General features: G+C 33.7%; 2 protein-coding genes across 18 annotated transcripts in view; one reads left to right on the forward strand and one right to left on the reverse strand.

The window, feature by feature from the left end:
- The window catches only part of LOC308194894 (uncharacterized protein), a 293,597-nt gene that overhangs the window by 179,465 nt on the left and 87,723 nt on the right, over nucleotides 1–26,409 (forward strand). For 8 of the 17 annotated variants that reach the window (XR_013951022.1, XR_013951023.1, XR_013951026.1 and 5 more), the window contains one exon: nucleotides 999–1,115. The exons of 2 other annotated variants lie outside the window; for them this stretch is intronic. Coding sequence is in view for 3 of the 15 variants with exons in the window: in XM_080591451.1 (XP_080447577.1) it covers nucleotides 999–1,115; nucleotides 7,187–7,261 (192 nt within the window). In the remaining 12 variants the exon portion in view is untranslated. Of the gene's footprint in view, nucleotides 1–998; nucleotides 1,116–2,487; nucleotides 2,918–7,186; nucleotides 10,606–15,670; nucleotides 15,713–17,140; nucleotides 17,311–19,543; nucleotides 19,645–19,764; nucleotides 20,534–26,409 lie in introns of those variants that run through there. 7 more of the 17 variants (XR_013951029.1, XR_013951031.1, XM_080591452.1 and 4 more) reach the window with 7 other exon arrangements.
- The window catches only part of LOC308194886 (uncharacterized protein), a 705,306-nt gene that overhangs the window by 79,447 nt on the left and 599,450 nt on the right, over nucleotides 1–26,409 (reverse strand). The window lies entirely within an intron of this gene.

Below are 26,409 nucleotides of genomic sequence, written 5' to 3' on the forward strand. Positions count from 1 at the left end.
GATGCACCTGCCTGCTGGTTTTGGCTGGTTATGGAGAATCAGTTCTGCATTTTGTAAATCTTGTATGGAAGCTTTGGGCTGTCTGACGTTCACACTGGCTTTCACCAAATGAAAGACACATTTACTTGTGTGAGTTTTTCTTAAGGATATTTTGATAGGCATCTGCAAAATGTTGGAGATAAATAGGAATGCTATTGCATATTTAAAGACAAATACAGGAATCCTTCACAAATTATATAATTAATAAAAAAAAGTCACCTGTTCCCCTGCAGGGGCTACAGTTTGTTGAAATGATTACACTGAGTATAGTCTCTTCAATGTGTTTCAGTGTTGCTGTTCAGACATTATTCTGCTGCTCTCAAGAGCAGAACAGCAGAGAAATCTGTTTCAAGCATTATCATCAGTGGCACAAGACTAAAGTTTTGCAGGATTTGGTAATGAAGTTAATCTGAGAAGTGTCAAGCAGAGAGCAAAAAGGACAGGAATGACAGAATAAGCAGGTATCGAAAATGAACTGCTGCTATAAAGGGTGAAGGAAACTGAGTATAATAAAAAAAGGAGAAAAGCAGAGGAAATGAGAGGGAGGAAATTTATTCAGTCTGTAGTGTTGAAATAAAATGTATGAACGAAGCTGTGAAAAGGAATTTGACAACATGTGGAATGAGGAATGGAGAATTGTTTCAGAAATAATGATACGTTATTCAAGACTAAGTTTTGTCAGAATAGGTAGGATATATGTAAAGAATACTGACAGTTTGCTAGGTAGCAGCTAGGCTATTTTAAACAACAACGAAAGTTGTTCAATAGACCATACAATGAATAAGAAAATTATCCCTACTGATACAGTTGAAGATACATTTCATAAAATTATTGGAGGTAACTAAATGAGTACAGCTTCATCAGTTTTCCATTTGAAAACATGCCAGGAAGCTAAAAAGTTTGTGTATGGTAGCTGGGAAGAGCAATGCTGCAACCCTCTTGCTTGCTTCTTTTTGCAGGGCATGTTGTTTATTTGTGGGCTTCTGATACTGTGCTGCTATCAAGCCTCCTTCAGATGGGCCTTACTCATGGATTGGGGTACACAAGATGCGATGCAGTCCTTTTGTGAGGGGAAGGTGGGTTGCTGTTTTTGTGTGTGTGTGTGTTTTAAATGGTGACACACAATGTATTTCTTGGCAAAATGATAAGTTTTATATAAGCTACTGATGTTACTTGACAAGGAAGACACCCAGCATAAGATGTGCTTTTAGTGAAATACCCATTGAACAAAGGGTGTTGTTTTTTTTTTTTGAATCTATTTAACTAGTATAATCTATTTTGATTTTTAAATAAACATCAGAATACTGCTTTCTGAAGCTTAACAGATTGTAGCATAATAGGAGCTATCAAAAGTAAATAAATCTTTGCTAGTGACATCCAGGTTTTATACGCAAAGAAATTCAAATGTTTGTAAATAAATTAGCATCATTTTTAGAGAGAAGTGTACTTTTATTGTAATTTTTTTTAGCATATTAAGTTAAATTCCGTAGCGTGTCCTGACTTCAGGTGTATGAAGTTAATTCATTCCAGTATGTGACAGAATATGATATTTTAAGGAGCATTCCATATATTTTTGCTGTTCTATAGTGTTCTGTTGCTCTAAAGTACTGTTCTACAGAAGGAGAGGATTGTTAATCAAATCTTTGTCCTCAAAGATTTGAGTGTTAAACGTTACTTATTTTTCTATTTTCTGTAATTCTTAGAAGTATAATTATCAGGACATTTGAATGACTTTCTATTGGGCATTAAGGAATACATACAAAACTTATCAAGAGTAGCTGTCTATTCTTTTTCCCTGGTTTTGGGAGTCATGCTTTATGTGGTCACGTTGTTTTGTTTTCTTTTATGTAAGTAGTTATGTATTCGTTTAAAAGAAAATAAGTGGAAGCAAAGGATAAGGTATAGAGTTTTCTAACAGTAGAGCTATATATGTTTTATTTCCACATGAAACAGTTATGCCACCCCTATAGACTCTTCTGAAGTGTTTAACCTGAATGATTAGGCAGTTTTTCACACCTCTTGGGCCTGGCTTAGGAAAAAAAATAAAAAATGAGGTAAATAAGATAAATGAATGTGTATCATATCCTTTCTAGCAAAGGGAAAAATTCTCTGTAGTGGCTTCAAGGCAGATTGCAGCACTGTCTCAGTTAGACTATGGTCAGCCATTGGCATCTCAGTTTACATTTAGTTTGTTGGGCTGTTGTCAATAGTCATAAAACATTTTTTGCTTCTATTGTTTTGAATTTCTCGAAGCCAGTTGACAGTTTCCTATTCTGCCTTGAAAGCAGAATGGTGAGGCTCCTCTTCCCAAAAGAGGAGGAAAGGGCAGAATGCTCATGCACTGTACTCTTACCACATTGACGTAGAAGAATGAGAACTTCTTGTGGTTTCCTGTACACTCTTCCACATTTTATCAAGCTTAGAAAAAAACCTCTTGTCTACTTTCAGTTTTCCTTTTTCCACTCTGCTGCATCTCTTCATTCTTGCCTTCCATCTCACCTTTAAAGCAGATACAAATGAAATAAAGGGAAGAGAAATATGAGATGATAGTAGTGTCATGTTTCTGTTCAGAGGAGGAGACAGAACTATAAAACAGTATTCTCATGTAAGTACATACTGTTTTAGTGTCCTTCCTAATAATGACTTAGTGTTTTTTTTTTTTGTATGAGTGCTTTTAGGTTTATTTTTACCTTTATTTTTTTTTCTTTAAGTTTTCTCATAGCCTTATATATGATGGAAGTTCTGGGAATGTATGATAGTCTTTGTCTCACAGAAGGCTAGGTAAAATGATAATGATGAATTACTCCTATTTATATGAATTAAATTTCCTTTTTTTATTATTTTTGAAAGTGACATAACACAACAAATGAAATTTCCACTAAACCATATTTCATTCTGGATCAGGAGGAAAAAATATTTTATAAAAGAGTTGAGGGGAATACATCCTGAATTTCGTACATCTTGAAATAAACAATATCTAAGTAGTGGGGATATTTGAAGAGATAAGTTTCATGATACTTGAAGATGAGATGTAACTGGAATTAAAGACTAAGTAGCAGAGGAAAGATGGTAGTAGTGTGAATAGAAGCAGAAAAGCAATACAACAATAATAGCATAGTAGGTAAATTAAGTCATTTACTTGAAACTAGTGTGTCCTTAGAGCACTTACTTGTTCTGTCCTCATCTTATCTGTGTACAGCAATATTTTTTGGATTTTGTAGAAAGCTACCATAGTTCTAAATGTATAGGAAAACTATCTGAATTAAACCTGCTTACTCATTCTGGGCTGGATCACACACCAGGTGCAAAGCTGAAGCTTGGAAAATACAGATACACGCAACAATACAGTTTCAATAAGACATGAAACTGGATCTCCTGAGCCTCTCCTTAAGCAATAACATGCCTTCTTATAGACTAGGTTGTTGTAGTCTCCTGTTATTCTTCCTTAGTGTGATTTTTCCTCCAGTGAAAAAACCTGTCTCCCATGAAAACCAATACCATGCAGAGGCAGACTGTATTAGAACGTATCCCATTAAATATAACCTCAGGTTGTGCACTTCAGACAAAATGGATTTCCCAACCCATCGCTAAAGCACACTATGACTTAGATCAACATAATGAGCAGCAGAGCCTGAGGCTGTTGAACCTGTTCTAACACAACGGACTTGGTCTAAATATATTCATAGTCTATTCATTTGACATCTAAAAGAGTACAAATAAGACATAATGGGAATTATATATTAATTCTCCTTTTTTTTAATGTGAACTAAAGCTAGTTAGCTGACTATTCAGATTAAATCAGTTTGTGTGTTTGAAAAAATTGCATATTTTTTTTTACCTGTGCAAGTATGCTTTCTAATTCTGATAAGAGTTCATTTTGGTAGTAATTATGATGTATTATGAAAATTACATGGGATCTGAATACACATCTCATTTAATAATAACAGCTTCTATTAAATAGATGCACATATGCATACACATGTGCATGCACACACACTCTTGCTCTGAAGATCTTTGAAAATTAATCCAGGATTTAATGAAAACTTCCTCAGTCCAGTTCTTAGCTTAGTTTGTTTGGGATAAGTAGAGAACATATATTACAATATAATCTTCCTGGAAAATATTTGAGTGTGGTTAATAATAATAAAGGCTCTGTTTAAATAGTGTGATAAAATGACTAAATTAATTACCAGCAGAGGTGATGTGAGGTATGATTGTGGACAATACAAGAAGTCCATGGTCTGTCTAAATTTATTTTTATTAATACAGCTCTCCTAGAACAATGGAAAGTGAGTTGTCCCTTTGCTGAACTAATGAAGTTGATTAAAAAAACAAACAAAAACAAAAAAAAACCACAGCCCACTATTCTGACTTCCTGTAAATGCTAACATTCTGCCATATCCATTGTGTTTATATCTGTTCAGTGAGGATGAAGGTTGGTTTTTTTTGTTGTTGTTGTTTTTTGGACTCTGAAGATTTTAAGTTAGAGGAAAAAAAAAAAAACAAACTGCTGTTTTTCAGCAGATGTGTTCTGTTATAGTCTAGTTTGTATGTTGCCATACCCTAAGCATACTTCTAAACAATTGTATTTCCTGAAGCCATCTCACTCAAGAGATCTGTCTTCTCTGGGTTCTATTGACAGCCTAACTTGCAAAGAAAAAGTATTCAGATTGTTAAGCATGCTTATTTGCTTGAATATTTCCTTGCTTTTTATATCGATAGAAATACAAATACAGATATTTCTTTTATTTTCCTTTCTTGAATAAATAAAATTCCAATAAAATTGGACAGAAGTAAGAAGACTTTTTTGTGGAGAGGATATGAAATTATACTCATGCATTTTTATTTTATTCAGTCTGTTGTGATTATCTCACAATATTGATTTTAGGTACAACATGTGTAAGAGACTGGTGCACATATACACGTTTGTGTGTATATATATATGTATATATATTTTTTACATTTCCATGAAGGACTATGTGAGGTACAGTTTGAGTTAATGTTTGTAGGAAGTATTTTAAGAAAAGGCTTTTTTGGTTTGCTTATCAAAGGAGTAGAATTTCGTGATCCAGATATTAGCACCCAACAAATAAAACTAACTTTCTAGGACTGTGTTGTATTGACTATGTACACTGTGTTGGCAGGAAAATGTGGTTAAATCTTTTCGATTGTGGGAGGTGAGAGAGGGAGACTTTTTGTAAGATTTGAACAGAGCTTTAATAACATTTGTCAAATTGTACTAGTGTGTCTTTTCATGTTGAGAATTATGTTTTTAATCTGCAGGTAAAAATATCAAGGAAGTGCCAAAACTTGTACGATACGTACTGAATAATAAATTTATCAAAATTATGTATTGTTTATCTGATATTAAATTATATTTCAAGAGCAGCATGAATTTATTTTCAGAAAATGAGATGGGAAAATAAATAGCTTAAGATAGTTACAAATAAATATATCAATAGAAACTTACCCAAAATGTGCTAAACTTTTTAAGTTATATTTGAGGAAAAACTTTACTTGGTGTTTAACCTGCAATGTTTTGTGATTTGGTAAGGAAATGAGCTTGTTTTTTTCAAGTCTCATAAAATTGTCAGCAATATAAGTTCATAGGAAGGTATCAGGTACGCTTTCATATTGGTATGACTGTTTTTTCTCTTTTATCTGTTCTGCACAAAATCATATGTGATGCAGTTTGGATGTGATAAACGGTAAAAAAAAAAAAGTTTATTTGGTTTGACGTGATTGATCTGTCTTGTCTGGAATATTACTGTTCAGACTGGTTGGGACATCTAAGATTGTAAGCAGTTACTTTAAAATGACTATTCCTGCTTTGGAAAGTTGGTTTACTCCTGCACTCGGAGACTTTGGAGGTTTTTTTCTTGTTCTATTTAACACTGTCTGCATAATCTGAATTTTCTATTATTTATCTTTATTCCTTTGTGTTTACACCAAATTAAGAAGGGATGCCTTAGCAAAACTCTAAAAGCATTTAGCAATAAATTTAAGTAACAAACTTGTGCCAAGACAGCTGGCAGAACTTCCATTGTGTTTTCCAGAATTGAAGTTGTTTTTCACCTTCTGTTCCTTAACAGATGTGCAAGTCCTTCATTTACTTTGCTATGCATGTAAGAAAATATTTCTATAAGTTCTTGAAATTTCATGCTTTTTGTTTGGGAAATTGAATGACAATGGATTGGATTTGATGTGACATCTCTTATGTTTTCATTGGAAGTGTACTAATTTTTTTCTTTTCATATTGAGGTTTACTGTAAATTTTGAACAGCTTTTTAAGTAATGAATAGATAAGTTTATGAAACAATTCCCTGTGGGGAATTAAGAGAAGAACCTTAGGCTTTATTAATCATCTGCTTTTCAAGTAATAACTAATATGATCCATACATTTTCTACTGAATATTCCTAATTTGATTTTTGCATGGCTTTTTTCCCATTTTTAAAATTATTATTATTATTATTATTAGAACAAGAGGTCAGGAATATGCTAACTTGTATTCTTTTTAGATGTGCAACTAAAGAAACAGCACCAAATTTCTTTGGAGAAATAAGCCTTTGGTGTCTCCTTATGCACAGGGAGTGTAATACCACAGGATCATAGAATATTCAGGTTGGAAAAGAGCTCTAAGATCATCTAGTCCTACCACATATTTCAGATTGTACATTCTTCTACCAATGGAGTAGATACAGTCATTGTCTAAAATTCTTTGATTTGTCAAACCACCTGTGGCAGCATATTGGTCAGATTCTAACAGTATTTGCAATCTACATCCCTACTTTTCTTCACAGTCACCTGAAATAAGTCACTGTTGATCTGATGGGAAATGCATATTACTTATCGGTGGTGTATTCTGTGAAAACTTGAGAGTAAATTTTTGTCAATGCATCTACAATTGCAACTCTTTTCTAGTGGTATATTTCCTTGTTTCTCAAAATTCTGTAATTTGTTTTTCCCAACCTCAGTGGATATACCCACACAGATTTTAAAGAAACAATTTTCTGATTGCTCTAACACTTTAGTAGGTGACACTTTAAGATGCAATATTGAACTTGTTGAGTTGCAGTCAACTGGCACGTCATTCTAACGAATGTATTTTCTGCTCTGTCCTTCTCTTCTTTTCCCGTCCTGATGCAGATCTTGCTGGCAGTTATGCTTGAGAACTGGTTGCTACCGCGTATTCCCAATGGATATGAGCGATTCTATCCTTAATTCAGGATGGAGACATAATCTAGGAGAAATACTTTTGTTTTACTGACCAAAGTTATTTTGACACTTGCTCTGGAACTCCTGTCTTCAGAGGGCAGAGCTTTGTTGTACCTTGAACAAGGCAGGAAAAGAATTTTTCGAAGTAATTGAAAAATCCTATGATTTTTTTCTCCAGTATACTGGAAATAACTCTCTGCTGTAGACATTTATGTAATAGCTTTCATTCTTAGGGATCTGGCACCATGCCATCTTTAATGATTGCACACATAACATAGTCTATTTTAATTTGTAGTTGGTTTATTGAATTAAAAAAAAAAATCTCTTCTGATATTTCTACAATCTGACAGATTTTCAGCAAGGTAATACAGTGTACTACCCAAGTAATATTATCTATCAGTAGTTAAATTCTCTTTAAATATTGCACTGTAATAGTTTATCTTACTTTCTTTTTGTGGTTCTTGACATCTTGCTTATTGCAGCACTGAATGTGATTTGAGTGTGTTCTAACAGTGAATTGGTTTCTTTCAGCTGCTGTTTTTGTAATACTTCCTCTGGTTGGTGTCATTTCCAAAAGCAAAACGTTTTCCTGAAAAATCGTTTGCCATATGTACTCTTTATTTTCACAGTAGATTGGACCTCTGAGAATCATAGCAGGGTCTTCTTACTGTTTTTTGCACATTCATAAAGTACTCAAAAAAAAAAAAAAGTTATATGAAGAAAAGGAGCAAAGAAAACAAAAGTCATATTTTTTATATATAAAAAAAAAAAGCTGTGACACATGTCAATAATATCAGTGGTGGTTTCCATAGAAACTAATATTGAGCAAAGGCCTCACTGATAATGAAAAACTATGGCTGATGCTGGTGAAAATAGGTCTGATTCTTTCTAAAAATATCCTAGCTTAAACATAATATATGGCAAATTACAGATAAAGTGAGCATGAAATTGATAATTCTGAATTAATCCTGCAATAGCAAACAATAATTAACATGAAAATGTTTTATTCTGGTATTTGAGTCAATTGTGAAGCATCTGTTTTGAATTTAAATGACAGTAGTTCAGAAATACTTTTAGTAAGATTACTTTTTTTTTTGATTTAAATTATATGACAAAAAAATTAACTGAGTTTAAAATGGAGAAAACAAAGCAAAACACTTTTCATAGATAAACTATAGCATATAGATACAAGTAGGTCCAGCTCAGGATAAAAGAGAATTTCAATAATTTACTCAAACTGGAAGATTAATCACGTGTTTTTTTTTTTTTTAAGTGCTTCTCACAATTTTTCAGTTTATATTCTAATCAATATTTGAACAGTTGAGTTTTGCATGCATCAATTATCTGCTTTGGTAGCCATAATCAAAATGATATTATTTCTTGAGAGACAGAGAAGAAATACTTTTTTTACTTCTAGTTAATTTTGGTCGTTTTAATTTTTGTTGTCCTTTTCATCTCAGAAATATTATTTTCATTGGCAATGGATGAGAAATGAACTGAAATAGCTGGTAGTCGAGTCGGAGAATAAACCGTTATCCCAAACAATTAAGTAGCCTCATGATAATGACATTTGATTTTGATGTGGGATGCAAATGCCTTACATCTAGAAATATTTTTGGGAAGGTTAATAGCCAAATGTGTTCTGTATTTTTTATATGTTTATGATATTTAGTTCATGATATGTTTAGTGACAGCCATTGTGTAGTAAGTCTTTCTGGTCTGCATTTAGTGTACAATATTTTACTGAGTGGCAGATACTAATTTACATTAGTAAAATTAGATATTTGGCATAAAGGATCAAATTATTTTATGATGAAATAAGTATGTATTGCTACTCCTTAAGGACCAATTTTTGGATAGCGTTTTCATCCCAAAGTATGTTATATAAATTTCAACATATTGCCATCTTTATATTTCATGTTAATTTGACATTTAATGTTAGCTGCCTATCATTCTAACAATAATCCATCTGAACTAGAACACATGAATACCAATTACTGAAATGATTGGAGCTCATCTCTAAATCTCTTTTCTAGTGTTAAGTAGATTTACGTCATCAAACATGAAATATCAATAATATCATAGTCTTCCCGAAACATAGTTGCTCTCTGCAGTTCTGTTGGCTTATAGCATGGACTTAGGGGAAAAAGAGATTATTTAAGTCACTCATTTGCAGAAAAAAAAAGTGTAATTAAAATGTCTATAATAGTTTCAGTGTGTCGTTCGATTTATCATCTCCATTCTGGTGTTATTTTGGTTAATTGCAAAACCTTTCTCATGCTTGTATTAAATTTTGAACATTGTTGGCAAATTTCAAGTTGCATACTGTTGTCAAATATATGCATGTAATTTTACCTGCATGTAGCCATTTAAATATGAGTGTTCAAAAGCCAGCCTTCCCCTGTGACGCTGAATTAGAGCTCGGGAAAGTACACAGTCTTTTTGTAAAAATAATTGACGTGCTGGGATCTGATTATGTGAAAGAGCAAGAAATGCTTTCAGCTACTGAATTAGGAGAGCTTAGTCTGGCCCATGCAGCCTTAACTGTGCAAATGAAATAAAGCCAGATACAGATTGCTGTAGCATACGTTTGCTTTAACAAAACATTATCACAAAGGATTGTATAGATCATTCTTCCTTGTGTAGGAAGTTCAAATAGAAGGATAAAAAGCGAACAGATTATTTTGCAACCTTACCAGTTAACTAAGGTGCCTTTAGGAATGTTTATTACTGCATTAAACGCATAGTGTCTGGAGTAATCTGTGTACTTATTGTTTTTTATAATGGAATAATCCACCCATTAGGCACTGAAGAAAAAAATATTTTCCTTGTTGATACATTATGCTTCTGCTCCTCATGTTACATTGTTATGTAAATGTTACATTTATTCACTCCATATACCTGTCCAAAGAGTAGAAAGGATCACCTTTGAATTGCTCTAAGAAAGAGTACCTCTTTAGTTCTTTGCATATGCATTAGATTCCTGTGGAACGTATGGAAAATTAAAGCAAGCCATTTGCAACTCTGATTTTTATGAACTCTGATCTTGTAATTGTAAAGCTTAAATGATACCAGATAAAGATATCATAGACTTGCCTCTCACCCATTTCATTGTACTCCTTCCAAATTTTAAAGACATATTTTTTAAAAGACTATTCTTTTTGTCTCACCCAGCCAGGGAAAAAAAAAAAAAAAAAAGGAAAGAGAAGCTTATAGTAAGAATAGTAAGACAAGAGAAGATCCTTTATATTTATAAGAACAGAAGTTTTCTGGCTGCTTTTCAGCTACACTAAAGTGATCTGAACTTCTGAAAACCAAAATGTTGAGAATAGTAGAAAAATACAAGTATGTTGGGCTTGATGGTAAGAGGAAGCTGATTCCTTTCTTCTTCAGCATATAGCATATTTCATGTTATTTGCTTTAACTAACACAAACACAAAAATATAGCACAGGAAGCTTGTTTACTATATGCTCCAAATCACCTTACAGAAGAAGAACAGAATTACTTTGTTGCTGAGGCAGTAGAAATAGAGATAGTGGGGAAAACTGGGTTGGGGTGGGGTCATGTTTCCTAGGTTGCAGTGATGGTTTGGTGCAGGTAGTTGATCTGTCTTCTGGAATAGGATACAGCTCGCTTCCCTAGGGTTGTAGGGGAGAGTTGAAGTGAAGAAACTGGGGAGAAAGTGGGAGTACGCTGGTGATAGTGTACAGCTTGTACAAATGTTTTCAAAGAGTATTATTCCATTCTTTCAAGAAAGTAGCAGTCCTTTGAATCTCTCCCTGCTAAGTCTTCAGAAGGGTCACACTAAGAATAAAATAAGTAAAGCAAACTTTTTTTTGTTTGTTTTCCCAGCCTTCCTGAATACCTTGCTATTGTGTCTCAGTCTTAATCTGGAGGCTTTATTTAATTCTTGACCCTTTTAAAGTAATCTTTACCTATTCTTAGTGGGAAGTTCATGTTCTCTTTGTTTTGAATATGCCTAAAATTTGTTCTTTCACACATTTCTAATATATCACGTACATTGGTCTCATACCAGAATTGAGTAGTAGATGAAGGATGAATAAATTGACATTAATCTGTATCACCTTATCAACCTGGCAAAAAGCCCTAACCTCTCAGTGGTCAGTCCTTTCAATGCTTGCACATAACATTTTGTTGATTTCTCATGATTGGCTAAAATCTGATCTATTATGAAACTATATCATTATTAAAAGTAATTTTATTTTAACATTGATATTTTTTCCCTCATTTCATGTTAAAGGTGAGAATTGTCTGGAAAGTGTACTTTGTGCATGGTATTTGAAGCATAGGTAAACTGAATTAGCAGTGATCTCACAGGTCATACTGTAGCGAGAATTTGAACCCACAACCTTTGAAACAGCTGGCCATGGGTAATAGTTGCCAGATTGTTTGTTTCAAGTTGTATATGCTTGTGACTAGCTCTGAAAAGATGGCAAAATGCGGATAAGTGGTTACTTTAGTTTACTCCTATTTATGGACATAAATGCCATCCTTTTTAGGCACGTTTTAAATAGGCAAATGTGTTTCATATAAAAAATGACAACATGGGATGGCTGAAATCTGGGTTATCCTTGTATGCACATTGTTTTAGAGATTTACAGTTATCAGAATGGTTTAGTAGTTTTAATTTTAAGTATTGAAATTTAAAATTATTGTTCTCATCTTAGTAACTGGAGTATACAGTTATATAATAGCATTACAGATCATCTAATACTCAGGCTGTCAAAATTGAATTAATACTGTATACACTTTTGTTTATTCTCCAAAAATGATAAGGATTATCTGCTTTTCATACATTATTGTGCTTTCTAGATGTTAAAAATCATTGTTTCTTTCTTGTCTATAATATAAATCTATTTTTCAAGCCAAATACTACAAGTCTTTCAGATACATGAATGCCTATCTGTATGTTAATGATTACCTTCAATAGGGTCAGTGAATTGATAAATTTAAAAAATCGGCAGATAGTTTGGCCAAATCAGGTTCCTGATGTTTCAGGGCATACTGGAGGTACTTTGATAGTTACACATAAACGTGCAGAGAAAAGGTAGTGTCTTAATGTGCAGATCTGAATAACTGCTCCAATCTGAATGAATTATACACCATGCTTTCCATCTGCTAAACACAACTAATAATTATTAGTTGTAATAGAAGAAAATACAGAGAAGGAGTGATAGCTAATGATGGAACATCACAAATGACATCACTTTCCTAGAAATGCAGGCAGGCTGAGGTGGAAAAAAGAGATGATAAATGCTACACACATTCTCATCAACCTGGGCTGCTTAAGAAAAAATTAAGAATGATTTATGACTAAATCTACACCTTTTGTGAACTCAAGTCTCTTTGAATATAGTTGTTTTTGTTTTTTTTTTAACCCAAACTGTAGTAATATCCTATTTTGCAGTAGTGCTTGCAGTAAAGACTTTCGTCAGCATTGATGATGGCTGATGCATTTGGAAATAATTATTAGCAGAATCAGCAGGACACTCAATAAATTACAGATTTTTCATGTTGGTTTATTTGCCATAAGTAAATGTTAGTCCTTTTGCCTTTTAAGTAAATGACATTTTAAGAACAAAGTTTCTATGGTTATAATATGACTAAAATTTGTCTGTGTAGGAAAAGCTTGGAAACTGCTCGAATAATGCTTTATTTCTTCATTCAGCTTTGAGTGTTGGAGGAATTATGTTTCCAGTGTATAAATGCAATTTAACTGATAACTGTTTAATTTTGAGTAACTGTTTCCAAGAATATTTATAGTAGGTGGATATTCTTATTTAATTAATTGTAGTTGGACTTGAAGCTGAACAGAAAATTTGAGGATTTGGCTTTTACATGATTCGAATTACCAAAAAACCTCTTTAATAGCCATAGATGTGTGAAGTCACAGAACAAATTAATGCTTTTTTTTTTTTTTTTCAAAACCCACTACGTGCGATTCTCTTAAATGTCTTTGGTTTAAAGAACATCTTACCCAAAAATACGCTTTTGTTACTGAGGTGCCGAAAGAAGGTGATACTCCTGGGATCACTTCTAATAGTGACTCCATGAATGTACACACACACACAGTGCAAGTCAGGGAAGGTACTGTATGTTTTAAGTTATTGGACTTTGTTATTGGACTTCTTTGTAGGATTGCAGATGAGGACACAGTGCACACTTGGTTGATTTCACCAGAACTCTGCAATGATTGTTGTGAGGTCCTTTTTGCGTTAACTGTTGAATCAATAGACCTCTTTCAGGATAGTTATATCTTTTTCCTTTGACACGCCTTAGAGTTTACCAACTTTAAATTATTCAAGAACAACAGTATATGAAAGAATGACATGTTGTGCTGAGAGGAAGGGAAAGTCTTATGCAAGAAGAGGATGCTGTTCATAAGCTTCATTTAACCTTACTGAAATATTATTCCATGTTAAATAATCAAAATTGTAGTGTTTGGGTCAGTACCAAAATGCATAATGATTCCTAAAGAAGCCACGTGTGTGTGTGTGTGTGTGTATAAATCATAACTATGAAATGACTTAAAAAAAAAAAAAAGTCAGAGTTCCTGTGTAAGGCTGTAGACCAAAAACTTCATAAACTTAAAAGAATACTTCTACATCAATTTATTTTATGAAGTGGAAACTCATTCATTTGTAGCCCGAAGGATCTCAACACATACAAAACAGCTAAACTGATGGCAGGAAAGAGCTTCTTAAAGATAATGTAAAAGAGAGGATAAAAACTTTACTTACAGTTCTTCTGGAAGATAAGTGTTATTTTCCTATGTGCTAAAATGGCATCCATAAAAACACTCTTCCTGCTAATGTAACCTTATAGAGTGAAAGAAGAAAACAAAACCAAAACTGCCTTGTCTATTTTTTGTTATAGCTATTGCAAATAATGGAGGGGGGGGGGGGGGGAACAACTAAAAACATTTTATAGCAATTGAATGGCTAGCTCGGGGGGTTGTGAAGTGCCAGTATTTGGGGGTATTGAAACAGATTGAGTCATTGTATAGCAACTATATAGTATAAGCCTAGAAATGTTTCCCATTTAAGGTCAAGGGAATTTCTTTCATTTCCCATTGTTATGCCATTTTTAAACTATGCCTCTTTTGTTGCTCACAACAGTTTCTGGCTTTGCTGTTCCTTGAGCATACATAAGACAAAATGAGCACAAAACTGTAGGTCTGATAAAACATAATCAAAAAAGACCCCAGAGAAGGACAATCTTTTTTCAGTAAAGCTTTAGAGATATTACTGGAAGAAGTTTCTCAACTAACTGAAAAGCAACTGAAGATAGGGTTAAAGTTTGCAAGGAATCAGCAAAATAGCTATTGTAAAGGGTGTAAGTCTTATGCTGTCAGGCACCAACTAGTTAGCTTTAGATATGGAATTCAAGGAACTGGACTAAGATGAAACCAAGAATAGATATCAAATTAGAGAGCTAAAATGATTCAAGTAAGGTTCTAGGTCTGCTTCAAGTGATGATTGTCAATTCTTTTGTTAACTTTGTGTCCCTCTAGATGAGGGATGAACCTGAAACTGAACTGTGCTTAGGATGTTAATTGAATTTGTTTCCAAGTGGTTCTTAGGGGTGGGGGAAACAACAACAACAAACACATCACATCACAACAAGGAACAAGTTGAGAAGAATCTACCAGCATGGGTGAAAACCAGGAAGGGGTGCCAAACATGGCTTCTAAGCAGTTCTAGTCAGAGAAGGAGATCTAGATGCAGTATGAGTTCCAGAAGAAGTACCAGATGGTTTGTCTGGACCTCCAAAATATGACCCTTGCCTAAGATCAGGCAAAGTTAGCACTGAATTTTTAATTAGGGCTGAATTTCTGGTAAACTGTGTTGAGTGAATTAAGGTTAGCTATTCAAGTGGAGATGTTAGCTTTGCTGTGTGTCTGCTAGGGTTTACCAGGTTAGATTGAGAAAGAAGGTCTGAATTTGAAAGCAGGGATTATAGCTAGATTTAGAAGGGGAATTTGGGGCATGTTTTACGACTGATGTTACTTGTCACCACCAATGTACATTTAGGAGAAGGAACAGATCACTAAGCTAGAGCTAACTTTATGGTCAGTGTTCCGGTCTGCATCCAAGAGAGGTTATACTTTGGCAATGGAAGCAAAATCTGGGTCTATGTATACCAGGGAATTTTTGATTTGGGAGCAAAGGTAGTAAATTGGGACAGCTTTTTTCAGTGCTATGTCTGTCCCTTTTCTAACTGAACTCTTGAGGAAAAGCTTAGTTTAGAGTTGCCAGTAGATCCTGTAGAAGTTGCTGTTGAATTTAGTAGTGTTGAATCCTGAGGCTGGCAGAAGACTTTCAGCTTCTGTCTAAACTTCTTTTCTTAGTTAACTTCTATCTTAAATATGATTTTATTTTTATTTTTTTCAGATAAGTAACATTAAGCTTTTTCAGTCTTAAATTCAGGCTGAGGTAAGGCGCTGAATTAAAAATATTTTTACTTCTTATGAATAGTGTAAGGTTAGACTTACAAAAATTCAAAAGAATAACTGCAGCACCAATTTCTTTGCCTAGAGTAACTTAACTGACATGTTCTGTACTACAATTTTGTGATGATTTTCGTTATTATAAAATGAAATGAATCTCTCTGGATGACAATGTCTTTCAAACTCAACTTTTTAACAGGCTTAATATATGCAAGAAGAGTTTCTTTTAAGATTTCCTTTGCATAATTCATGTTCGTTACTCTACAGTGAATGTTTCTTTCAAGAAAAAAAGGACTTACGGAGAGTATGTTTAGAAATTATGACTAAGTCTAACAAATTTACATATAGATGTGACCAAATGTGCTCACAAACTTCAGGAGTTTCTGAATGTGAAATGAATTAAATAGCTGTCACATTTTCATACCCATTGAACTACTACATAACTATCTAAATCTTGGATTTATTTTTCCTCTCGCTCAAAAAAAAAAAAAAATAAGCTCTTGTAGTGAAAGATTAGTTTTGCAACTTCAGGTAGACTGAAAATGAAAGAAGTTTTTGTTCTGTGTAGAAATGTTCATATTTCACCTGAATTGTTTTACTTTTCCTTTATAATTGCTCTTTAAAACTTCTTTTCACAGTTCTTTCTTCTATCTTTATCTAATACAAGAAATTTCCACCCATTTCCGCATGTTCAGTGACTTTCACTTCACAATCCTATAAAGCAACCTTTATACTTTAATATTTATTTTACATTTTCTTAAAGCTCCACACTTTCTATCATCTTATAATAGAGTCCTGTACTGCTTGAAAGTCTAAAGCAGAATGACAGTTGGGAAATTCCTGGCTGAGTGCAAAAATGTATGCTTTTTCTTTATTCAGTAAAACTTGTACTTCTGAGAATGCAAAGCAATTCATGAATTTGAATGTTTTACAACATACTTTTAGACAAAACAATAATAAAATTAAAACATTAAAAAGCATAGTTCTATGTTTAAGATGGTTAATTCTAGCCAGAATGAAACATTTCAACATTTAGCTCTTTGACCAGGTATAGCAGGGAGAAGAGCATCTCCCCTTTTCCCTTCCAAGGTAGGCTTATTTAACATGGTTCTTTCATATCTTTCATATCTTCACTGATTTCTCTTTTAGTGGGTTATTCTAACCCAAGTCAGGGAAATTGCATTATGAAGGTAATCAGAAACACAAAAATTTTGCTCTAGTAAACAAAGCAAGAAAATGAAGGAAGCCGACAAGGCTCAGATTCAAGATAGATTTTTATTTTCTGTGAAACAGTATTCTTAATCTAAGAATTCATATATACACCAAATGTCTGTAAAGTTCAGTAAAATCTAAATTACTAGTTCAACTCTGCCCACGTAGTCACTGAATCTTTCTTTTTTTTTTTTTTTTTCAGGTATGACTTACCATGCTCTTGGCTTTCATTTATAGCTACAGGAGAAACCATAGGAAAATCCATTGATGGTTTTGACTTTCTAAATGTTTAATCTCATCTATCTGCATTTTATAGTTCTTGCAACTCCATGCAACACATTCCACATTAAGTAACAGTTAACATATAAAAGGCTGCTTCTAGTGATTTCTCGTCTCAAAATTTCCTGTTTAATTTCAAGTTTGATTAAAAATTTAACAGTTTAATGGCCTCTTTTGCTATATCTGAGATTTAGAGTACACTAAATACTTTGATTAATCATCAGAAGTGTTTGGAATAGATTAGGTAGATAGTTATAAGTTTAATATCGCTATTCCATGCTGACATGCTTCTCTAAGTTTTCAGAATTTCAGAGCATCCTATTCAGCTGCCACATGCTTGTTCCTAAGTAGATGTTGTCATGCTTGAGTTGACTCCATTTTTTGGTGTGAATTTCAGTTTGTTATCAGAAGAGCAGAATCTGAAAACCAAGGGCTGTTGAAAAAAGGGAACTTCTCTTTCTATTTATAGTTTGTCCTCATCAAAGATCTTTTCAATGGAATCAGATATCTCTGGGTTTCACAGTCCATTTACATGCATTTTGGCCTAATCTAGTATGAAACAGCTTGCAATAGGCCTGGGGAAACTAGAAATGATATTGGATTTCAAAAAGTGAGGAGACTTCATAAAAGGCTAATTGCATGTATGTATGCACACACATGAGACATATACAAAAATGGAAGTATGTATTGGAAAATATGCAGGTTTACATATGTATTAACTAGGTGTTAAGCACAGATTCGTAGCAGCTAGATTCTAACAGATATTGTTATTCTTCTTTACAACAGTATAGATCTTAAAAGTTTCCAAAATAGGAAATAAAATATGAGAGGATGGGTAAAAGAAAATAAATGTCTCCCAGTCAGAAAAGAGAGAGGCTTTTTTCTTTATTTTGGGCTGCTTCTTTTAGTGTTTAATTATTGTTTTATGTTGTTCTTTTGCATTGACAATTCATTCCAATTTGTAATGTCAAGCTGGTTTTCTTTGAATATGTAACTTTTTTTTTTTTACTTTAGTGAAACAAACAAAAGAACTAATTTTATAGCTTGTCCGTTAAATTCTGCACTGCCTTGATGTGTAGTGGTCAGAGAGACATAAATGAATACAAAGGTTGGTTGTGAAATCATAACTTAGTTAAAAATTCAATTGATGCAGAAATGGCAATAACCCATTTTACTTGCAGATATTTTGAATCTGTTCACTATGTGCCAAAGTGAAATCAAATCAGACATTCCCACCCCTAGTAAAATCTGCAGATTTTTTCAGTTTTCAAAGTTGCTGTTAAAACCAGGAAAACAGTTTGAGATGATAGACTTGTTAAATAGCCCCTTACTCCACAAATACTTCTGCAGAACATGACTTTCAATGGAGTTTGGACTGCAGCTTTTGGCTGTATGTTGCCATTTGTTCTGAAGCATAGTGTGTTCTTTGCAGCCTCACAAGTAGTTTATCATCCTTACCCATTTGGCAAGAATGTCCTTACCCTTTCTACAATATTGCTAAAACTGTTTTTCACATTGTCTTCATGAAGTTCAGGTGTGACAACCTGACAGGTATGTGTATGAACAATCTATGTTTGGGTCACTTCACAGTACAAAATAGTTTTAGAGATTTGGTTGGCTGCAGATAGGTTTCTTTGTTTTTCTGTTTTTTTTTTTTTTAGTTTTGTTTTTGATTTTACACTTGATATTCTTCAAGTTTATAAAGGCTTGTAATGAAATTGCAAACAGAAGAATATATAAAGAGAAATGTTTATACTTTCTACTAGGAAACATTCATCTGCTTTTATAGTGGAAAAAAAATATTGAGGTGGTAAGAATGTAGGTTTTGAGGCCAGGCAGTTCGAAATAAATAACAATAAATATAGTTGTAGGACGTATATTGCCTCTTGCTCCACTACTAGCAGCAAAAGCTTTATAATTAGCTTTATGAATTTGAATAAACAATAAGTTTGCATATGGAAATATGCTTTATGCTGAAAAAAAGTTAATCTTTACAGCCTGTGACAGAAAAATGAAGACCTCAAAGCTTTCATACATATCATGTAGACACGTAGAACAAGTGAGTAGTTGGTAATGCAAATGAAGCTAACAATGGTTTTGCAGTGTTTAGCTTGAGGCAATGTATCTGCATTCATTGAAGTGTGGGTCATCTGTATCTATTTGAAGATATGTTTAGGTGTTTTTTTTAAATCCACTTTCTCAATAAAATATATCTTGGAAGGATACTCTCCCAAGAAGAAACACTTGAAATAATCTACTTATCCTGCATTGTCTGCTCTCCCAAATAAAAAGCATTATCTAGGTTAATTTTAATGTTGCCTTTCAGCTTTTATCTAGTGCTTGTTCACACTCTCATCAGGTATCCTGAGGACTGGAGACTTGCTGTAATTATTCTTCATTTTCCTGACAGAAGTCCTTGTATTTAAGGTTAGATCTTCAGCTTAATACATATTTTTTATTGTTGATCTTGATGACAAATTTTGAGCAATGTATTCTTTGTGTAAAACCATTGCTGAACAGCTTCATATCTGTTCGTTATTTTTGCAGATTGATATCGTATTGAAATGAAGGGTATTTGAAGAGGAAGTGTGTAAGGTTATGTACCTAATGTAAGGATTAGCATTTTCTTACTTGTTTTATCAGTGATTCAGTCCCCTACCACTTCATTATATTCAACTGCACAGCAACAGGTAAAGAGCTTCGTGTACTATGCTGATCTAGCGACAGCTGAATTTCTCCTTCGTGGCTGATCCTAGTGAATGTAATTATTTAATAACTTTCTTACAAATAAAGAGTAGGTCTTTAACTGTGGGGTGAAGTGACGTTGTTATAAAGGTTGGTCGTGACCTACATAGACAGGAAGACTAATTTTTAGTCATGCTCTGTGAAGTATTATATCTTCAGGGACCAGAACCACTGGGCTGTGTAATCTTTTTGGGTTCTAAGAAGTCAGTGAATCCATGGACTGCATCTTGTGTAAACAGGCTCAAACATTGGACAAATAAAATTATGCCCAGTTACCAGCCAGGTACACTCACTTTGCAGCCTTATGCCTCTTTTCCTACCTTTTTGCAAGTCTAGGGACAACTAAAAATCATTTTCATCATATGCTGTAAGGAGTATATCCTTTGACTAGTGCTTGCACTGATTATTTCAAAAATAAATAAATACTGTCTATATTTATAGACTGTTACTGAAGTTTGTAACATGTATGTGAGGTACTGTTAATACTAAACAAAGCCTTCCAGACCATCTGTGCATGATTCGGAGGTCATTATTACAATAAAATATTCCTGACTTACAAAGAAATATGGCAGCCTGAAGGTTAAAATTTCCTGCAAAAGTGAGTAAAAAGTACCTTGTAGCAAGTCTTGCTAACTTGAGTTTTGTGAACCTGCACTTTAAATGAGTAAATGGAATGTGAAATGGAATAACACTTTTGATCTGTTTGTAGTCCAAAGCCATCAGTAGGGTGTATAAATATGAAGTTCATGCCAGTGATACTTAAGTGTACACGAGAGAGGTAGACCTAGTGGAGAGAACCTAGTAAAGGGATGCCAAGGTAGTTAAGGGACTGGAACACCTCTCCTATGAAGGGAGGCTGAGAGAGCTGGGACTGTTTAGCCTCAAGAGAAGGAGGCTCAAGAAAGCTCAAATACTTGAAGGGAAGGTACAAAGAGGATGGAGCTAGGTGCAATTCAGTGGTGTCCAGTAACAGAACAAGAGGCAATGAGCCCAAACTAAAACACAGGATATTCACTCTGAATGTCAGGAAGCACTTTGTCACAGTGTGGGTGAAAGAGTACTGGAACATGTTGTCCATGAGGTTGTGCAGTCTACCTTCTTGGAGATCTTCAAAAGCCACCTGGACATGATCCTGAGCAACCTGCTCAGTGTGACCCTGCTTTGAGCAAGAGGGTTGGACCAGATGACCTCCAGAGGTCTCTTCCAGCCTCAACTGTCTTGTGATTCTTTGCAAATGTCCTATAATGACCAGCCTCGTTCCTGTCTCCAGAGAAAATTCAGATGCGTTTCCTTCTTTGGGTTACTGTGGGTCAGCTCCTGCCATGTTACATTACACTGTGTTGTATATGATGAAGATCATACAGGTAACCCAGAGTGGAAGCAGGAAAATAAAGGATTTTTTTCTAGTTTCCCTACAGCAGTATTTTAAATTGCTAGCTTATTTTTGTAGTGCTTTAATTTGCTGAGAGAAGCTGTGAAATCACCTTGACTTGGAGTGTTAGTTTTGTTATCCATCTAGTTAGTCTACTAAGTTTACAGATAACTGATCTGAAAGTGATGGAAGGAAATAGAGAAACAGCTCTTTAAATGACAATTCAGTGGCATGAGTCACAGTGTAACTTAAAAATAAGTAGGCACAGTTTACACTAAGCAAGAAATTTTAAATTCATCTGGGTACTTTTATAAATTTATAGTACATAGCTTGTAAAAAAAAAAAAAAAAAAAGCTGTCACCTCCCCAGTTCAGAGTCTTCTATACTCATGTAATACGAAGTTTCAGAGGCTCAAGAGCAACTAGAAAATTATCTATCCTGTTACAGTTAGCCATGGAACTTTACCAGAATACCACTCCACGGCTCAGAAGACACTTCATGTGAAGTAATTGACTCTGAAGAGCAGTTTAAAATACTTCATGTTTCATTTGCATCTTCAGCTTAAACTATGTCATTTCTAACCCTTGGAGGAAAAAAAAAACAAAACCTAGAAAATATCTATCAGCCTTAAATGATTATGTGCTTCACCTTATGGCTGTTCTGAGCAAAACCCTCTAATCATCTATTTAAACTCCTTTTCTAGTCCATAGGACTTATTCCTAGACCTAAGAATGCTGAAATCCATACAAATTTTAATATTATGAGTTTTATTAACAAGAAATAAAAATGAAATAAAGGAATGTGATGTAAAAACATCTAAATGTGTGTGTGGGGAATTATACATACAGAAATGTATATACAAATTAAAATATGTGCTTATAGGAATAAAGCTACTCACACTCTTCTATGAACTATGTTTTACATGCAACTATTTTCACGAATCATTTCTAGAAATAAGTGTGTTGGGATTTAGCATTTACCCTAGTAATTCAGTCCTAAAGTGAAAGTGATGATGGCTTCAAAGCTTTTAATCGTACAAAAAAAAAAAAAAAAGGCAAACTATGATTCCTCTATATTCTCTGGCTACAATGAAAATGAGACAGTTTACAGATCTGATTTCAATCCTTAATGCAAAAGATAAAATGCCATTAAACACATCTTCCTTTTAATAGTTAGAAGTCATTGTGCAGGTTTGCACAGTTGCATAGCTAATTGAGCTTGCCAGTGCAATGTTTGCCTTACCCTTTGAAGCGAAAATAAAGGAAAAAGAGAACTTAGGAAGGATGATAAATGTTATACAAACAAATCTATTATTAAAAAGCCTGGATTTTAGCCCCTAAGTGCATCTGTAAGTATATTTTCATATTTCAGACAGGACTGAGTTGATTTTCCTTCTACAGTGGGCACCACCAATTTTTGTCTTTGCTATTTACATTTGTGTAAAGAAGGAAATTTAAATGTTTTGTTGAGCTTTGCATCTATCTGTATGAAAGAAACTCACAGGAGAAAAACAGACAGAGGACAAACTTAACTAACAATTATGCATTGCAGCAAAATTTTTAAAGGTATTAGAATAAGAGTTGGAAAATTAAACAAAAAAAAGCTTTTCATAAGACCTTCATTCAATCCTGTTGCATGTCTTAAGTGAAAATGTGTTGTGATCCTATCCTAGTACAAAGGAGAATATATATATATATCATTTAACAGAAATACGTGCTTCGGTGCTGATTACCTTCTCACAAGTTGCCAAGTACTTGGATGGCAGCATTTAAAAAACAAGAAGTGAGCAGAAAGCGTGGAAGAACACTGCTAGTTACTACTCTAGTCAAAAAGATATTGTTTCAGTTTCTTGACTACTTTTAAAAAATAATACTTTTTTCCTAGTGGATTTTCTAAGTCTGAGAAGTATCCTAATTGATCACGTTCTATTGTTTTGTGAAAGTGTAAACCTGTGCACTATAAAATGACCCAAAGTTACATTCTTAGAAGCTTTGTAAATAAGTGTTCAGATATTTTTAACATAATTTTTATCATTTCCAAATGTTAGAGAAAGCTTATACTAAAATATTTGATACGTAACAATTAATTTACAATATGCCAGGGTGATTGTAATGCACGTAGATATTGCCTTTGATGTGAAAATTAAGGAGTAGGAAAAATCAAATTGAAATTACTAATCCCTCCAGTAATTACAGAATGTGATATATTCTTCCTTTCAAAGGCACATCAATTTTAAGAGTTCAGGCTATTTTGCAAGAGATGCATGAGAACTTAATTTTACTAACATTTATTCCTGAAAAATGAGTAACACGTCTAAAATAAGCATTTATAACAGAGTTGCAAGGACTGGTCTGCTTGTTATGCAAAATCTAATTTCATTTAACGTTTAAATCTGAAAAGAAATGATTACATTTTTCACTAAAGGATATAGGTTGAATATGTTTTTTACTTGTCTTAATTGATATGACATGTCTCAGACAAACTTATAGGAAACAGGCAAACCTCTGTAGGGCTATTACTGAATATAGCAACAAGCCATGGAAGAGTAACTTTCCTTTATTTAATTCATTATCTACTGGTCCTTTGTAACAATGTAGGCCTTTCTTTCCTTTCTCAGACTTACATTTGTTTGGGGAGGGCTTCCCTCAGTCCCTTCTCCTCTAAATTTTTTCTGGCCAGCTGCTTTTTTGTTTTTACTATTTTTATTTTGTATTTTCTGGAAAGCCATCTCTAAAAACTTCTTTCAACTTAGTCTTTTTCAGGGCATCATATTCCAATGCAAGACACTCTTCATTGTCCTGACAATTCACAGTGGCTGTATACTTAGCTGTGATGGGGAGGGAGTTGATGAAGCTTGATACACTCTTAGCCAGCCTGTTTCAGAAGAAAAGCTTTCACGTATTCTGAACCACTAAAACTACAAAGCAAGTGGAAAGTACTAAAACTCTATGCACATATTAGCTGTTCCCACCTCCTTTATCTGCCCTTGCAGTAACATCAAAGTGTATGAGACAGGGCTCCATTCAAAGGCCCTGATCTCACCTGCTTAAGAGAAGCCTGCTTTGAGAAACTTCTGGTTTGGCTTTCTGCTGCTGGCCAAAGACCAGCTGTTAGGATGCGTGAAGCCCCAAGTGTTTTGATCAATAATCCTTCCTGTATGAGTGTCAATTCTCACAGTCCGTGATGATTTAGAAGTAAAAATGAAAACAGGAGCTATGAATTACTTCTGAAAATTACTTCTGGGAAATCGTATATGAATAACAAGCTAGAAAATATGATTTTTATAAGTTAAATAGGAATGCGATGTTTCTTTTCTACGTTGTACCTTATCTTTAAGATGGGGTGAGCCATTTGGCTGACATAAGCTAGGGGTCCTGATGTCACAGTGCCTTTGCACAGAGATTTAATAATCCACCAATTCCCTTTTTTCTTGTAGTGTGTCACTTACAGGTAGCTTGATCTGCTAATCATTTATATTTGCTAATCTGCTAGGAATCTGGTTTTTTTTTGTTTTTTTTTTTTTTGTTGTTGTTGTTTTTTTGTCAACCCACCTTGAAATTTGAATTAAGTTATCACTTTTTTTTTGCTAGTATGATATTAATTGATAGTAAATCTTGAGAGGAACAAACACTAAGGTTCTTTTCTTGTTTGTTAATTTAAATGAGAAAAAACACCTCTGAAATACTTCAAATATTTTTCTTATATCTAATCTTCAATTCAAGAGCGTATTCATTGCTCATTGCTATTAAAATACAACCAACCAACAACAACAAAAAATAGTATGAGACAATTTTGGAGAAAGAAGGGTAAGGATGAAAAGAGTGATAGGATAGATAAAAAGGAAAGCAAGCAAGATGCTAGGAGAACCTGCTTCTCTGAGAATACGAATGGAATGCAAGATAAGCAGAAAAGGTGGAAAGGCAGAGTAACATAACAGGAACAGAGTTCTCCGTAGATCGCTGTCTCCTATAAGTATGCATAGATGTTTATAAGGCATGGGAGGTTATTGCCAAGGTGTGTTTCTAGTTGAGCAAGGAGGGATACACCTAAAAAGATGATGAGAAAATGGTGCCCTTCAATAGGTGAGGGTGAAGAAAGGCTGCACAGTGACTGTTACCATTAGAAAATCATGAACTGCTTTCATGTTGTTCTGCGTTCTCTATATGTTGACCTTTGGTTTACAGGCACATTTTCAGATTGAAACTTTATGTATTTTAGCTGCAAATATCCCATTATTGGTGTTGAAACTGTTTTGCCCTTTAAAACTGATAGTACTAGTTTACTTAAAGAGAAAAAAGAAATGAAATGAGCAACCTGATAGACTTTCACACTTATCCATTTCCCTATTTCCATAGTCTTTATTCTATGGGGAATCCCGAGATTTGAAGAAAGAAATATTTGTTTGTAAAATCTTGGGACTAAACACAGATTTTTTTACATAAATTTAGAACATACATTAAGTGATTAGTGCATATTTTTTCTTCTTAATGTATAATATAGAATAATTGCTTTCATATATAAATTTGTCTGTAAGATCTCAAATTTCTCGCTTTTTTTAATCTTTAAAAAAAATAAAAAAGCTTTAAACCAACAGATTTTTCTTCTACTCTTACTTCTACATAGAAATGCCTTATTTCTTCAGTTTTTAAGCTTTTTGTTTTCTTTCTTTTTTTTTTTCCCTTCACTATAACCAGTGATTATTCTGTGCTTGGGCTCTTTAAAATACCTAGGATGGCATTTCGTCAATAGTTATAGAGCGTCTAAAGTTCAAGTAAAGATCTTCCTACACGATATCTAACCATCTTAATTTTATGTTGATCCTTGATGCATTCATGATTCTAATCACCTTACGGTTTATCTAGTTTTCTGATATGAAAGTATTTTAAAAAGAAAATGCGTGCAGCAAGTACAAATCAAAAATACATATTGTTTGGGTCATATTAAGCAGTGTCTTTTTAATAATATTATGATTTCTGATGTCCAGAAATATAAGAAGTGTTGTTGTGCAAGAGGCTCTTATAAACTATGCCATAATGTTGTGATAATATCAACACTAAAGTTCTTGCTGCCCTGGT

Source organism: Anser brachyrhynchus (assembly GCF_964034855.1).
Source record: "Anser brachyrhynchus genome assembly, chromosome: 4".
NCBI lineage: Eukaryota > Metazoa > Chordata > Aves > Anseriformes > Anatidae > Anser > Anser brachyrhynchus.